At 36.5% G+C, this 17,766-nt stretch overlaps 1 protein-coding gene across 3 annotated transcripts in view; it reads left to right on the top strand.

Annotated features, from left to right (window-relative positions):
• HMCN1 (hemicentin 1) overlaps positions 1-17,766 on the top strand; it is a 481,286-nt gene that overhangs the window by 326,352 nt on the left and 137,168 nt on the right. For all 3 annotated transcript variants that reach the window (XM_058700608.1, XM_058700606.1, XM_058700609.1), the window contains 6 exons: positions 3,756-3,878; positions 4,948-5,109; positions 6,507-6,788; positions 9,866-10,033; positions 14,464-14,577; positions 15,155-15,241. In XM_058700608.1, coding sequence (XP_058556591.1) covers positions 3,756-3,878; positions 4,948-5,109; positions 6,507-6,788; positions 9,866-10,033; positions 14,464-14,577; positions 15,155-15,241 — 936 coding nt within the window. The remainder of the gene's footprint in view (positions 1-3,755; positions 3,879-4,947; positions 5,110-6,506; positions 6,789-9,865; positions 10,034-14,463; positions 14,578-15,154; positions 15,242-17,766) is intronic.

The raw sequence follows: 17,766 nt of genomic DNA, 5'->3' as shown, positions 1-17,766 counted from the left end.
ATGGCTGGATCAATTGAAAGAGGTCAGAAGGCCAAATCATGCACATGGATTTTGTGTGTGACAGAGAGAACACCTGTGCTTGCTTGGTGGTGGGATTACTCTGCTGACCAGTGAGAAAGCTGTCCTCACTTGAAATTCTACCATTTGTTACCAACTAAGATGATTCCTAGGAATTATCACAACTGTACTTGGCTATGACTATCTGCTAATTGTTAAAAAGTGCTCCAATTTCCAGTATATTCACCTTTATTTTATTTACTTGTTTAAATTCACTTATAACGTATCATGCCACATTTCTTCGATTGTATTTGTTTAAACTTTTTAACTGTTGAGATCATGAGCTGAAATTTATCTTTGATTTATAAAAGTTTATTAGAAACCACATTTTTAAAATCCAAATAGGTAGAAGAAGTAATTTGATTCCAGTGGAGAGCACATATCTTTTAAAACTTCAAAACCCTGAATTTATATGTAGAAAATAATTAATTATAAATCATTATCATTGAGGAAGGTTATGAGAAGTGCTGTTATTCACCCTGTGAAATGACTAATTTACCTTTAAAGAGTAAAATTTACTAAATAGTAAATTTATTTACTACGTATTAGTTATATATCATTAACATCTATCCCTACCTCCTTCCATCCTTTTTCTTCCTCCATTGCTCCTTCCCTTTCTTTCTCATTTCTTTCAAATGGGAAAAATATTCTTGTAACTCCCAGTCTGGACAAGACACTGAACTAAGTGTTGTCAAGTAAAGAAAGTGTTGTCAAGTGTTGAAAAAAAAGAGAAAAATTAGAGCTGATGATCAGTTAGAAAGTGAGGTGAGAAATTCATTTTTGCAGTGGTATATTGAAGATGTGTATAGAGTGTCCCTGTGAAGCTGTCCTCTGTGCAGTCAGGAATACAGGCCTATAATTTAGGAGAGAGAGAAAAAAGAGTTAAAATGTAAAGGTGGAGACATGAGTATATATGTGGCAGTCAAGATCCCATAGAGAATAAGAAGAATGTGCACAGAAGAACACTGTAGACTCTCACACATACAATATAAAAAAAGAGGCAGAAAAAGAAACACAAAGTGAGAAACTGAGAAGGAGCAGTCAAAGAGGTAGGGGAAAACCTGTGTCATGGAAACTGAGGACAATGGTGTTCCCAAAAGAAAAACATGGACAACAGACGAGTTGGACATATGGATGGGTAGGTGCATGAATGAATAATGTCACATATTGCAGAGAAATTAGACGTGAACTACAAAGTGTAGTTTACAGAAGAGAACAATGCCCCTTTAAAGGAAAGCAATTTAATAGGGGAAAGCAGAATGCAGTAAATATAAGAATAAATGATTGAGGGGAGAAAGTTGAGACATCAAGGATGAATGCACTCAAAAAAAAATTTATCACATGCCTCTGTGTTCTAGGCACGATGCCTCATGTAGTCACAGAGAAGTTAATGAGAAAGACAGAGCCACTGGTCACACAGAACATGTAGCCTGCTGCTACATAAATATCTTTAAATAGACATTTAAAATTAAACCTCCTAAGAGATCATAGGAGTATTTGTGGGAAGACATATCAGGGCTCATGACGTCTAATTGAGATTTTAAGGATAAGTAGGCATTAGCTCTCTGAAGAGGATGGAAGCATTACAAAGACCTGGAGAATACTGTCTGTGTTCACTGAGGCAAACATCATTCACTATGGAGCCTGGTATGGAGCTGAGGAGAATGAGAAGATCTTGGGTAGAAAAGGTTAAAAAGGGAAGATTGAAAAGAATGTCTAAAACCAATTTTTAAAGTAGGTATTTGATTCTTAAAGTGATAGGATACCATTTGAAAGGATTTATAGAAGGACTGGGGTATTCAGATCTGTATTTTGGGAATAAAACATATAAACTCTATTAGTATTTAAGAAATTGAATTAACAGAATTACTTTATCACGTGGAGAGGTGTGAAAACAAGAAGAGTAAAGGATGGATGTCACTGTGGGTTGGCCCTCTGGGCCATGTGGACAGTAGTGCCCTTTTCTCAGAGAAGGAAGGTGACTGAATTCGGTTGTGGGCAAGATGAGTTTGAAAGTGCCTCTGAGGCATCCAGATAGAGATGTTTAGTAGTCCAACACAAAAGTCTAGATCTCAGAGGGGGGTCTACATTACAGATACAGATTTGCAAGTATTTATGTCAGTGGAAGCCACAGGAGTAGAGAAGGGTAGCATTTAGGTTGGAGAGGGTATACTTATAGTAGTGGCAATCTGTGTAATTGTCATTTTCTTCTGTAGAACTTTCTATCTGTGGTATAGGTGATGACAGAGTAAACTATACGATTCATCCAGAGAAAGAGAGTTGTCAAATAGGAAGGGCAACAGTGCAAGGCAGTTGAGAATATTGACAAAGGAGTAGTTGAAATTATTGATCATGAAATCTAAGCTAGATAGAGAAGTCAGTAAATAAGAGTAGGCAGCTGGATTGGGAGGTTCCTGAGAGGTGAAAAGACTTGAGATTCAATTAAGTCAATGAAATGAGAATTGGGAATAATTGAGTGAAAGAGCTACAAGGACAGAGCAGTAGGAGAAACGTAGAAGAGGAACATGAGGGAGAAAGGGATGAGCAAATCAAGGAAGTGGCGTCACGGTGGTTTGACTGGATATACATGTAGATGTTGAGTTCATACAGAATAATGGCAGATCTCCATGTGAAGAAGGATAGAAACAAGTGTCGAATTCTTCAATGAATACAAAAACAATGCTTAAGGGTGCCTGGGTGCTCAGTCGGTTAAGCATCTGCCTCCTGATTTCAGCTCAGTCATGATTTCATGGTCATGAGATTGAGCCCCGCCCACATTGGGCTCCATGCTGAGCGTGGAGCCTGCTTAAGATTCTCTCTCCTCCTCCCTCCCATCTTCCCTCGAAAAGAAAAGAAAAGAAAGAGAAGAGAAAAGAAAAGAAAAGAAAAGAAAAGAAAAGAAAAGAAAAGAAAAGAAGAAGAATGGTGGGTTCACAGATGATGGTGAGGGAAAAAGAGAAGTAAATTGATGGCATGAGCCTCAAAGGAATAGGCTTTCACGTGGGGGTGGTTGAAGTTGAACGGTGACTGGAAGCTGGATTGAGGGGTGAGGAGGATTCTCCCACTCCTCAGCTCCCAGGAGCTTGGAAAGCAAGCATCTGTCACCTGATAATACTGCAGCCAGAGAAGGATCTTGAGAGCAGAGTTCAGCCAGCAAATGCGGACTCAGCCTCCTTGAGAGAACCATGGGTAGTCAGGGTTCACTTGAAAGGTTCCAAAGAGAAACTAGAGGACAGTGGGGAGGAAGGCTATGCATTCTAGACCAGGTAACATAGCCATTTCTTAGATCCAACCCCTTGTGTCTGTTCTTTACTACAACGTTGTAAGCGTGATATTTTCCAGTTCTCTTCAGCATCTGAGACATCAGAACTGGCTTGGCACAAAGGACAGTTAAGTTTAAATTTGGTAGGTGCTTTAGATTTTGATGCAAGAAGTCTACTTATCGGTAATACATTTGCTGCTTTTTAGCCGCTCTGGATATTTTGTTAATTAAGTTTCTATCAGTGAAAACGGGAAGTCTGCTAATAGGTATTTAGTCTACATCTTACAGTTGACTTTTAATGTGGTATTGATATGTCAGCATCAAGTGCTAATTACTTCCTTGTGTCATTTGAGTGAGAACCTTTTTTTTTTAATGTAAAGTATTACGGAAGTTTTATGTTAAGTTAATGTAAAAATTGTCTTTTTTCATCTTTTAGTACCACCAAATATTTATGGTTCTGATGAACTTGCTCAACTTACAGTCATTGAAGGGCATCTCATTAGTTTACTGTGTGAATCAAGTGGTATTCCACCCCCAAATCTCATTTGGAAGAAAAAAGGTCAGTTTTCACCCTTAACATTTATAAAATTAAATATAAATGTTAAATGAATTTATATTTTATATGACAAACATGTCACTTTATTAACAATTTCCCTGGGGTCTGCATACTAAAATACTAGATAGCAGGATTGCTTTATTTTAAATGTATAGCATGTGATACTTTTAGGATCTAGCTGAAAATCTTTAGTTTTGAATCTGTTCTCCAGAAAAAAAAATAATTTTCTGTATTAGTTGATTGCTTTTTAATCAAACGCATTATAGAGTGGTTCTAATGATCAAGAGTCCACCATTCAAAAAAGTCTTTTTTCTTCTTCAGAATAGCTTTAAAAAATATTTTCTATAACCAGCAACTTTGCTGTATTTGTGACAATTTTGCAGTGTTAGGATTGAATTCTGCAGTTGAACAAACTTTCAACTTACTCATCAACAAATATTTATATGTATCCATTACCTATCAGAGAGATCATGTATATTTTTAGTTGACTTTTAAAATCATTTTTGTGGGGCACCTGGGTGGCTCAGTGGATAAGCGTCCAACTTCAGCTCAGGTCATGAGCTCATAGTTCATGGGTTCGAGCCCCACATGGGGCTCTGTGCTGACAGCTCAGAGCCTGGAGCCTGCTTCAGATTCTGTGTCTCCCTCTCTGTCTGCCCCTCCCTTTCTTGCTCTGTCTCTCTCTGTCTCTCTCTCAAAAATAAACATTACAAAAATTAAATTAAAATCATTTTTACTATTTTAATGTTTTACTTTATTTTTCTGTTTTCTTTCAAATGCAATATTGATTGAAAGAAAAATTTGCAGAAGGTAATCTTGATAAATATCTTCTCTTCTTTCTCTTCCTCATGCTCCTTCATGTCTTGTTTTTCTTCTCCTTGTTCTCCTTTTCCTTCTTCTGTTTTCCCTCTCCTTCCTTCTCCTCCTCCTTCTTTTTGCATAGAATTGTTTTGCAGTGTCATCTGCCTTTTAGGTACTTGAACTAGGACGTAAATAAATATACTTATCAGAGTATATACACAAAATGTTGTATGTTTTTGCTTCATATTCTGCCATTTTGTTTTCTTTTCAGGCTCCCCAGTGCTGGCTGATTCTGCAGGGCGAGTCAGAACTTTATCCGGAGGCAGACAGTTACAGATCTCAATTGCTGAAAAATCTGATGCAGGGCTATATTCATGTGTGGCATCGAATGTTGCTGGAACTGCAAAGAAAGACTACAGTCTGCAAGTTTACAGTAAGTTATTGACTAACCAGACTTTGGCACAATTTTCTTTTAACCTTTCTGTCTTTCATATTTACTTTTTCTTTATATCTTTAAGATACATTCAAGGCAGTGTGATTATAATATACCTATCATGAGACCCACAAATTTAAATTGTGCTGACATAAACAAAAAACATTTGCTTACTTCTGTTATTTATTTAGCAATACAGCTGTCTACTCTGCATCAGCTTGCCAATGGCAGACGCATCGATCTGGTTGTATTGTGTTGTGGGCAGGATAGTGGATGTGTGGAATGGAGAGAGATAGCATTGTATCATAGGGTATATTTGCAGTATGTAAAAATACCTTATTTTAAAGATTAACTTATATATGATTTGCATGTTTTAAATATTTAAATTATCTCATTTAACTTTTACATGAGCTATGATAGGAAGCAAAATTAATGCCTCCATTTAAAAGTGTGGAAACCATAGAGGTTTCCATGACTGGCCAAGGTCACACAGCTCGATTGTGGTAGAAGTGGCACTAGAACACAAGGTTACTAACACTGGCCCATTTTTCTTCCCCCCCCCCACACATATTTATTAGTAATGGTCTAATTTTTTTTCTTAGAATCAGTATCAGGTAAATTTAGCTGCAAAACTACAGAATAACTGGTGGTCAGTGGCTTAACCAATTAGAGACTTATTTTCTCATATAATGAGAAGCCCGAGGTTGGCAGTCACTGAGGTTGGTCAGAACCTTAACTCATATCAGGACAGGAGGGCGAGGATTCTCCTGGCCCTTCCTTTGTGGTATCAACATCATTGCTGCAACTGTGGTATCAAGTCCACATTGAAGGCAAAAATAAAGGTAAGGAGTGGTATTTTTTCCTTTCATCAGGAGAGCAAAAGTATTCCAGACCCATTCCCCTCACCCCCTATGCCTACCCAGCCGATCTTTATTTAGATTTTATAGGCCTGAATTGATTCATGTGACCACCTCAAGTTTTAGCAATAGTCTCAGCTTTTCCAGCTCCCATAGTGGAAGTTAGAAGGAAGAAAGGAATTCATTGTGAGCGAGGCTCCTGTATCTATTTTAATGTTAGTCCTAGGAAGACTTCTGTAAATTAGGGCTATGAATGACAGGTTCAAATATTTGTGTAACTTGTCAAAAAGCAGGGAAAGTAGCAAACACAGAATTCTTTTTTTACCGTGTTGATAGTTTATTCTAAGCATGAAACCATTTAGAAACATTGGAGAAGAATTCAACATCTCAATATAGCAGTGCTGTCTGTTAGCTTTGGGTCTCTTCTTTAGTAGTTAATATTCGACATCAAAAATGAATTTAACTTTGACTGATAATAATTCCTATGCAAGACTTGAAGCAGACATTTCCTACTTTATTATTTTTTTCTTTTCTCTTTAGTTCGACCAACAATATCTAATAGTGGCAGCCACCCTACTGAAATTATTGTGACTCGAGGGAAGAGCATTTCCTTGGAGTGTGAGGTGCAGGGTATTCCTCAACCAAAAGTGACCTGGATGAAAGATGGCCGCCCCTTGACCAAGGGAAGGGGAATGGAAATATTGGATGAAGGTCACATCCTTCAGCTGAAGAACATTCATGTATCTGATACAGGCCGTTATATGTGTGTTGCTGTGAATGTAGCAGGAATGGCTGACAGAAAATACGACTTAAGTGTACATAGTAAGTATAAAGAAGCTCAATAAGTCTATTCACTGGCTCTTATAGTCTATAGCATCCTGGATAGGAGATTTAAACCTTCTGTGTTGAGTCTTTTATTTATAGCCTATGATTTTCTACATATGTACCTCTTTTCTGGATCAGTCCCATCATTTATCCTTCTATACCTGACCTCCCATTTCTTAGCTTGCTGAAACAGGCATATATTGGATAATCTATTAGAAAAGCACATAGTGAAGTAGATATAATTGTCTAATTATCTTCTTCAAGTACTTTTGGTCCAGTGCTATCCCAAGTAATATTCCTTAAGTCTATTTTCCAAATTTGCTGTCTTGGTTTCAACAAGCCTAGGTTCCTTAGAGCTTACAGACTCAGCATCAGTTGTTCATGAGTTTTACCAAAGTCAGCTTTAATATTTTAATTATTGAATCATGAATGTCAATACGAATACACCAAACATACATGTACTCAGGGACAGTTTTTTGTATGCATATAATTTGAATTGCAATTTTAATTTTTTCTTTGTTTTTTTAATTCAGTTTATTTAAACAAAAATAATTTGCCACCCCACCCCCCCCCACACACACACACCACACACACCTTTGACAACCATCAGTCTATTCTCTGTATCTATAAACTTGATTGTATTTATTTGTTTGTTTTTAGATTCCACATCTAAGAGCTATCATACAGAATTCATTTTTCTCTGTCTGACTTATTTCACTTAGCATAATGCCCTTGAGGTAGTTTTGTTCTTTTTTTATGGCTGAACAATAATCCATTGTATATAAATCCTTTAATTTCTTTATCTATTCATCCATCAATGTACACAGGTTGTTTCCATTGCTTGGCTATGGTAAATAATGCTGCAATGAATACGTGGAGCATATATTTTTTCAAGATAGTGTTTTCATTTTCTTCATATAAATACCTAGAAGTAAATTGCTGAATCACATGGTGGTTCTATTTTTAATTTTTTAAGGAACTTCAGAAAACCTGTTTCTCATCATGGCTGCACCAGTTTACATTCCCACCAACAGTGCACAAGCATTCTCTTTTCTCTTCATCCCCCCTCCTTGTTATTTTTTGTTTTTTTGATAATAGCCTTTCTAACAGGTGTGAGGTGATATTGCATTGTGCTTTTGATTTGTATTCCCTATTGATTAATAATGTTGAGTACCTTTTCATGTACCTATTGGCCATCTGTATGTCTTTTTTTTTTTTTTTTTGATGTTTATTTATTTTTGAAGGAGAGAGAGACAGAGCGTGAGGGGGAAGGGGCAGAGAGAGAGGGAGACACAGAATCTGAAGCAGGCTCCAGGCTCTGAACTGTCAGCACAGAGCCCAACACAGGGCTCAAACCCATAAACCACGAGTTCATGACCTGAGCCAAAGTCGGAGGCTTAACCAACTGAGCCACTCAGGTGCCCCTGTATGTCTTTTTTTTGGAAAAATGTCTATTCATATACTTTTCCCATTTTTAATTGGATTGTCTGTTTTGGGCTATTGAATTGTATGAGTTCTTTATATATTTTGTATATTAACACCCTATCATATATATGATTTACAAGTAATTTTTCCTGTTTGGTAGGTTGCCTTTTCATTCTGTTGATTATTTCCTTTGCTGTGCAGAAGCTTTTTACTTTGATGTAGTCCCAATAGTTCATTTCTGCTTTTGTTGCTTTTGTTTTTGGTGTCACATTCAAAAAAATCATCTTAATATCCTATGTCAAGGGGCTTCCTGCCTATGTTGCCTTCTAGGAGTTTTATGTTTTCATGTCTTGCATTCAAGTCTTTAATTCATTTGAGTTAGTTTTCATGTATGGTGTCAGATAGTGGTCCAATTTCATTAGTTTGCATTTGGCTATCCAATTTTCCTAGCACCATTCATTGAAGAGACTGTCTTTTCCCCATTGGGTATTCCTGGCTCCTTTGTCATGAATTAATTGACCATATATGAGTGGGTTTGTTTCTGGGGTCTCTATTCTGTACCATTGATTTTTGTGTCTGTTTTTATGCCAATACCATGCTGTTTTAATTTCTATAGCTTTGTAGAATAGTTTGAAATTAAGTAGCGTGATGCCTCCAGCTTTGTTCTTTCTCAGGATTGCTTTGGCTATTTGGGTTTTTTTGTGGTTCCATATAAATTTTCGGATTGTTGATTCTATTTCTGTGGAAAATACCATTGGAATTTTGATAGGGATTGCATTGAATCTGTAGATTAGTTAGTATGGACATTTTGATAATATTAATTCCTCAATCCTTTTATTTGTGCCTTCTTCAGTTTCTTTCATTATTGTCTTATAGTCTTCAACGTACAGGTCTTTCACTTCCGTGGTTAATTTATTCCTATGTATTTTATTCTTTCTGATACAATTGTAAGTGGGATTGTTTCTTTGTTTCACTCTCTGATACTTAATTATTAATGTATAGAAATGCGATAGATTTTGTGTATTGACTTTGTATCCTGCAACTTTAATGAATTCATTTATTAGTTTAACAGGTTTTGGATGGAATCTTTAGGAATTGCAATTTTTAAATCTATAGAAACAACGATAAATTTAATAGACACAATCTTATAAGTTGAATCCAATTAGGACATGCACAACATCCAGTATTAATAACCTGTGGTTTGCAGCCAGTGTATGAGCCAAAGTTAACAGAATCAGAATGTAAAAGAAAAGAGGTTTCAATATAAAGCATCTTTTTCTGTTAGATTACTTTTAATTTTTAGGATTAGAATTATTTGTTAGAAAATTCTGCCCATAAGGAGGTCATAAATCCATATTAGAGATTTACCAGACAAGATGAATGACTCAGAAAATCATTCACCACCAAGAGAATAATGGCGTGAAAGTCATTTACTGCTATGAGTGGGGAAAAAGTGACATTTTTTACCTCCAGCAATGTCACACTAAAAATACTGCTGCTACTAATAAGCTCATTGTTGTGGTTGCTTATTTTGCTTACTGTTCACCAGAAAATGGAAGTCTAATTATTAGCCATAGGCTGTTGAGGATTTGGTTTTTGATATATATTAGCTACTTTATCTTCCTTTTCTTGTTTGTTTTATCTTACAGCCCCTCCAAGCATCATAGGAAACCATGGGAAACCTGAAAATATCAGTGTCGTGGAAAAGAACTCAGTGTCCCTGACTTGTGAAGCTTCCGGAATTCCCCTGCCTTCGATTACCTGGCTTAAAGATGGGTGGCCTGTCAGCCTTAGCAGTTCTGTGAGAATTCTCTCAGGTATTAGGAATTTTCATAGCCTGATAATCTGGATGGCTTCCTATGGCTACAGTTTCTCCTTAATTTCTCTCTTTTATTTTTTCTTTTTGATCTAATTGCTTACTATATTGCTGGTCATATTAAGAAAAAATATTTAGAAGGACATCAGAAGCTCTATGAAAAGGGGGAAAATCTGTAAATATCTCTAGATCCTTTTAAAAAAGAAATCACGGCCCTTTCTTATTACTTAAATCATGGGGATGTCAGAACATTCATGCTGCAGTAAGTACCAATCAATTTGAAAAGTGAGGAATGAAGAGAAATACTGAAAATGAAGCCAGAGTCTAGAATGAATCATATTTTATAACAAATCTCCATAACCAAGGATTTCATTTGAGTGAGTTTTATATTTTCAGGATGGGTTAGTTTCCTATGAGCTAGGACTTTGTCATTAATGTAAAAGGGATATTCAGCTTCTCCCTCATCTGATTATGTAAAAAAATCTATTAGTTTGTCCTTTATAAACCAGAGTAAGCATGCAGAGAGGTGTCTCAAGGCCATGCCACAGGAGTCTGCGCTTAGCTCTTTTAGGAATGAGTCTGTGCTTCACTCTTTAGGTCTTACACAGACCAAGAAAACAATCTTGCCAAGCTGTGGTTAATAAAGGGCTTGGATACTGAGAAGAATACATAATATGCTGAATGAAGGCATCTGAATTCAAACACACCTCACCCTGAAACTTTTGAGTTAAGCCTAACAAAATGAAGTCAAACTTCTGAAAAGCATGATGATGGGGGCATCTGGATGAGTCAGTCGGGTAAACTCCCAACTCTTGGTTTTAGCTCAGGTCATGATTTCACGGTTTTGTGAGTTAGAGCCCTGAATCGGGCTCTGAGCTGCTAGCACAGAGCCTCCTTAGGATTCTCCCTCCCTCTGTCCCTCCCTCTCTCTCTCTCTCTCTCTCTGTCTCTCTCTGCCCCTCCCCCACTTGCGCTGTGTCTCTCTCTCTCTCTCTCTCAAAATAAATAAACTTAAAAAATTTTTTTAAATGATGAAAATTAGGGTGAAATATAGCTTCAGAATTTTTCAAGAAGAGCTCTGAATTGTGTTTGTGATTCAGTATACATTAACAGTGTAATGTGGTCATCAAGAAAATAAATCCAGTATTTTGCCACATTAATAAAAGATATTTTCATTAATTAAAAAAAAGAAAGAGACCAATTGTATTCTGGACTTAACTTACTCACTAGGAAGACTGGAAGGACCTATTGATAATATTTTTTAAAAAAGGTAACCATGATAGTACATTATTGCAAAATAATTTACATTTCTGATTGTATTTAAGGTGGAAAAATAAACCGTATGTAACGTTATGGTTACATAGTGAAAATTAAATTTAAAGACTTGAAGAACCGTGGTGCAGAAAAGAATTATGTTGGTTGTGTCTAGTTCCAGAGGCTAAAAGTAATGCCAATTTATGGAAGATTCTAGGGACAGATTTGGGTATGGATATAAACAACTTAAAAAATAGTTATATTGTTAAAAGTTAAGATGAACTATTCTTAAGAGTAAGTGACCTCTTGCCTCTAAATTTGTTCAAAGTTTCAATTCCCACTTTTGAAGACTTTTTCAGATAAGATCCTTTCCTAGTTTTGAATTAGTTCTAAATATCCTAAGGTCCCTCTGTTTTTTTAAGGTGTTGGTCTATAAATGATAGGACCTTGATGAAGAATTTATATTGCTATAATTATTGTATTTATTGCCTATAATACTCACTAAATTTACAATTCCAAAAAAGTTACTTTGTTAACTTCTATTTCTTCACCTATAAAGTGAAGATATTAATAATATTTGCCTCTTAGGGCTTTTGTAAAGTTGAAATGAGTTCATATATGTAAATCAGTTAACACAAACATCCAATACATGTTCAGTATTGCCATAGACAGTCAAGTAAAAGGTTTGAGTGTCCCTGTCCTGGGAAATTTTCCTCTTTCCTTACTATATTACTTTCCTCTGCACAGGAGTCCTAGTCTCTACTGATCTTAGGAAATGCATACGAATGACAAAGGCTTTATTACAATTTGGCTACCAAAAACCTGAACACATTATTTTCTTGTCTTGAAATTATCCTCATATTTTTGGCTTCTTTTTTTTTTTTTAATTCTCAATTGCTGAAAAAGTAGGAACTCTTTTTAAATATAATAGCTACACCAGAGCTCCTGAAATGAAAAAGTCGAGATAGTAGTGATATACTGCTATCACAAAGAGTGATATGCTCTGGCTTATTCTAGATTTACAGGAGTGGTGTTTTGGTTTTATTTAGTCTTGTTTTGCTTGACAAGCAGCTGGAGATCCCCGAGTGAACACATTAAAAGTATTTGACCTCGTGGCGTTGCCAAAAGAGTCATTCAGTTTTACAGTCTGAACATGTGTATTGTGCAATAGATGAATGAGAATCAGATGAATGGCATATGACTTGCTTGGTCCTTGGTCTGCTGCACACTTCTGTTTCATTAAGATTAGTTCTCCTGAGACTAAGTACAGATTTTCTGAAAGCAATATGTTTGTGAAGGTCATTGTTTTGAAGTTATCTGCCAAGAACAGATAGCTGCTATAAAAATTTAATAGGTACAAGAAACATCTCCATTTAAGTATAACTTATCGTCAGATCTTTTGTTTCTCACTGGATTAAGTGAGAGGACCAGGAAACAAAAGAAAGATCATGAGATTTAGGAGGTTAAGGTTTGCAGAGCTAGAAATAACTCATAAAAGTTGTATTGTGTTAATATCTCTCAGCTGGAATCATATTATGGTCTCACTAACTTGGCGGTGAGTACCTGAATCCCTGCCGAATTAACACAAGTTTTTTGGACATGTTTACATAATTTCTGTATTTAACTTTCTTTATTTAAATTCAGTTCAGAAAAAAAAAAAGATTGAATTCAGGTAATCAACTTTGTCTAAATAAGTTACTACCTAGCTCGCCTTTCAACCGGTTGAAGATAGGAAGGTTGCTTACAGGAAAAGCTCAGTGACATCTTGTGTTTATAAAAACAAAGCAGATGGACTCTCCTGAGAAATCCAGAGCCAGGTGAATATTTACATGAAAATTCCATGTTTAACCATTTCCATTTTTTTAGTTCAAATTCAGAGTACTAAGCAAAAATGTACCAGGTAGAAAAGTATTACAAAATCTAAGACATGAGTTACTTTTTTTTCCTTAGAATGTACTTCTCAAATGGTTTCAAGGACTCTCCTCTCAGTGTGCCTTAGTTTTCTTCAAGCTTTGCTTCAGCCCATTTACTGGCTCCTCTTCCTTTGTCCTTCAGGGTGTGACTAGACCCTTCAGCATATCAGAGCCTCCCTCTCAGTCTACAAGCATTTCATAGATGCAGAATCTTTTGTCCCTACATAGAAGTACAAAACATAAAATGTAACAAAAGCAGAGTTGTGCTCGTCAGTCAAGTGACGCCCACAGACTTTGATCGAAATGATTCTAGGACTCCATGATACTCAGGTGAAGACCAGTAGTTGGTCTTCATGGTTTCCCCCATTCCTTATAGAGTGATGTCACCATAGTCTGGGTTACTTGTGTAGTTCTCTTTCTCATATTCCCATTTCATATGCCCAGTGGCAAACTGGGAATCTTTTCCTAAATGTCATGTCACAGTTGTCTTTCTAAAGCACAGATCACATCATGATGTTTTTTTGTTTACACACTTCCATAGCTTTTAGTGAGCACGATAAAGTCCCAATTCCATAGCAAAGCATTCAAGGGGCCAAAGCGTCTGGCCCTACTCCAACTAGTCTTATCTCTTAATATTGGCTTCACCTGCTCTGATTCTTTTTTTTTTTTTTTTAGAGAGACAAAGAGGGAGTGAGTGGGGAGGAGGGGCAGAGAGAGAGAGAGAGAGAGAGAGAGAGAGAGAGAGAATCTCAAGCCGTCTCCACCCTCAGCTTAGAGCCCAATGTAAGACTCAGTTTTATAACCCTTGGATCATGACCTAAGCTGAAATCAAGAGTCGGACACTCAACCTACTGAGTCACCCAGGCTTCCCTCACCTTTAAGTACCACAACCTACATCTGTTTTCTCCTGTACTACCTCATTCATAGTCTACTTAACAGTGGTTTCTCTCAACTCCTCTATGTGTTAACGTATACTTGCCTTTTAAGATTATGTTCAAACATCACCTCTCTGAAACTCTGTTTCTTGCCTGCTGTCACCTAGCATTGTATTTATGTTTTTATCCATTCAACCAAAAAATTATTCTGAATTACCTTTTCTGTTTCATATAGATTTAAAACATGATTTAAAAAAGATACTTGACTTAAATGAATGTTTAAGGCCTTTGAAACATATTGACTGAATTTTATCTAAATTGAGCATTAGTTGGCCAACTTGTAAAGTTATCGATTTCTTTTTGAGTCATCTGGTGGTTTGCTTCTCTAGGAGGCAGGACTCTGCGGTTGATGCAGACCAGAATAGAAGATGCGGGACAGTATACTTGTGTTGTAAGAAATGCAGCTGGTGAAGAAAGAAGAATCTTTGGGCTTTCAGTATTAGGTATTTTTATAATTTTCAGTTGGCTTAATTTATTCTGTATGTACATTTAAAATTTATCTACAGCTTGATCTCACATTCATATATTCTTTGGCCCCTGGGCTGATACTTTTGACAATAATTCAGTGTTAGAATAATTTTGGATGTAATTAGTTGGATTAAAATGCCTGAAATGCCATGTCTTTTCAGTTCACAATTGTTCAACAATATTTTAAGACTCTGATAACTTGTTTCATGTGAATATTTATCAGAGTTACAGTGGGAGAAATAAATGTCTAATAAATGTTCTTATCAACTTGTTGGCATTTTTATCCAGACTTTATAACTTATGTTACAATAAAATTCATTATAAGTGAATTCATGGCATATAACTTTATACTATATCTAAAAATTGGAATTGATCAAAATAATGTTATGACATTATTCTAGTAAACAAATAATGAGAATTTGGGGATTTGTTTTAAAGGTTATAGCTTATAAAAATATAAACAAAGATGCTTATAAAATAATAATCCTGCTGTTAGAATAGTTGCTTACTTTTTCTGTTTTTTTCTGCATTTAACCTTTTTTTTTTTTTTAGTGCCACCTCGCATTGTGGGTGAAAATACATTGGAAGACATGAAGGTCAAAGAGAAACAGAGTGTTACACTGACTTGTGAAGTGACAGGTAAGGGACTTAGCTCTTGTATTCCTGCTGTTCCTCCACTCACTGATTATTTATTGCCTCCACTATGTATCTTAATTAGTTGAGAAAAAAGTCAAACTACTATCATAAGCATTTGAAATTGAATTCTAGTTGAGTAGAGCCAATAGAAGTATAGGAGGAAATTTCTAAGATTCTCTGGAGATGAGAATATTCCAGGGTGCCTGGGTAGCTCAGTCGGTTAAGCATCTGACTCTTGATTTCAGCTCAGGTCATGATCTCCCCGTTTGTGAGATCCAGCCCTGTATCAGGCTCTGCACTGGCAGCGCGGAGCCTACTTAGGATTCTCTCTCTCCTTCTGTCTGCCCCTCCCCCTCTCAAAATAAATAAATAAACTTTAAAAAAACAAAAGAATACCCCTACACTGAGGAAAGGAAGGAAGAAGGGGTGGGTGGGGGAAGAAAGAAAGACACATAGGTCTTTTCTTTCAATTCAATAAATTATTGTCTTTTTAAAAATTCTGCTTCTGCTTATATATAAACAGAAAAGATGTATACAATATATGTATATACATATATACACACACATACATAGATAAAGAAAGTGTGATGTACACACACACACACACACACACACACACATTTTCTTTATCCATTCACCTGTCAATAGACACTTAAGTTGTTTTCATATTTTACCTATTGTGAATAATACTGCAGTAAACATGGGAGTACAGATATCTTTTTAAGACAGTGGCTTTGGTTTTTTTTAAATATATGCTCAGAAGGAGAAGTGCTGGATCATGTGGTATTACTATTTTTAATTTTTTGAGATCTCCACAATGTTTTCCAAAGTGGCTATGCCAATTTACATTCCCACCAACAGTGCACAATTGTTCCCTTTTCTCACATCCTCCTCAATACTTGTTATCTCTTGTCCTTTTGATAACAGTCATTCTAACAAGTGTGACGTAATATCTCACAGTGGTTTTGATTTGCATTTCCCAATGATTAGTGATGTTGAACATCTTTTCATGTACCTATTTGTCATCTGTATGTCTTTGGAAAAAAATGTCTATTCTGGTCCCTTGCCAATTATTAAATTTTATTATTTGTTGTTATTTGCTATTAAGGTCTTTATATATTCTGGATATTAATCCCTCATCAGATATGTGGTATGCAAATGTTTTCCCCATTCCATAGGTTGCCTTTTTATTTTGCCAATGATTTCTTTTGTTGGGCAGAAGCTTTTTAGTTTAGGACTCCCATGTCATAGACTCTGGGTCTGGAGTTCTCTCTTGTCCAGCAAGAGAGTGGATGCAGGATTGAAATGCCAGAGAGGGTAATGTCCAAGAGGAGACAAGAGCCCTGAATAAGGGTCCTTGCTCTGTTTTTATTAGGATCAGAAATCTTACCAGCGTGATGGGCATGCACAAAGAGACAATGAAACAGTGAACATTAATTCATGGGCGTGGGGGAAAGTGGGTTTGAAGATATGCAGTGTTACGGGTTTGGGTCAATACAAAATAAAATTCTGGTGCTGGGTGGAAGGTTGTTTACAGCAGATGTGAGGCACCGCCTCTGTTTACCTAAACTGGCCTAGGGACAAGAAAGAGCATGCTACTTCAGGGTTAATAAGGCACCGTTCTTTTGCTAATTAGCTCCACTCCAGGCAACTTGCCCTGCTGTGGTCTATAGCCTTGTTTACCTGTTTTTGTCCTTCCTTCCAGTGAAAGCAGCTTTCTGCTATTGTACTAAATTGGAGGGTGTTTCTGCCCTGAAACCTAATCTTGTTTACCTCATCTTGGATGTTTTCATCCTGAGATTTCCTGTTCCTATACCTTTGTCCTATTCTGAGGGCCTTTGCCCTGTTCACCTAATCTTGTTTACCCAAACTTGGGTGTGTTCATCTTGTGGCTTTCTAATTCTTTATGCCTTGTTAACCTATCAGTGCAAGCTCAGGGAATTCCTAAGCTTATTCCCTACAGTTCCCCCTTTTTTTGTTTTTCTTGGTTCTTCTAGTTTAGTGTTTGAGGACCGTCATAATGAGCTCCTGGTCCTTTTGCTTTTGGATGGTTTGGAGGGTGATTCTGCAAATACGTAAAAAGAGACACAGTAAAAGCATTCCACTTCCCAGAGTTATCCACAGTTTAAGATGAGTGCTGGCTGTAAGTGAGAAAGGATTTAGGTCACGCCACATTGCCCAGGAATCAGCCCACTCATTTTTAAGTTAGTCTTCTGCATATTGTAGCTGTTGATACAAGTTATATCTAAGTTTTCTATATTGTTAGAGAGGTAGGAAGAAAAAACACTGTGAAGGTGTGTCTGGACAGCATCCCAAGCTTGGGAGTGATTATAAGGAATGCCAGTCATGCAAATATGCTGGTAGTTAGAGTCGCAGGACAGTTTAGAGTGAAGGAACAAGGCCTCCTGTCTTTTTCCAATAAATTCCACTGCAGCCTCAAGAGCTTTGAGGCAGGCCAAAACTTGTCTATCAATAGAAGTTTGACTTATAAATTCTTTGGTAGTGTTGACCATAAACTTATTAAGGAC

The sequence above is a fragment of the Neofelis nebulosa genome, chromosome 15 (assembly GCF_028018385.1).
Source record: "Neofelis nebulosa isolate mNeoNeb1 chromosome 15, mNeoNeb1.pri, whole genome shotgun sequence".
In the NCBI taxonomy this organism is placed as follows: Eukaryota; Metazoa; Chordata; class Mammalia; order Carnivora; family Felidae; genus Neofelis; species Neofelis nebulosa.
The sequence above is the reverse complement of the archived record's forward strand: the minus strand, read 5'-3'. Positions and strand labels throughout refer to the sequence as shown.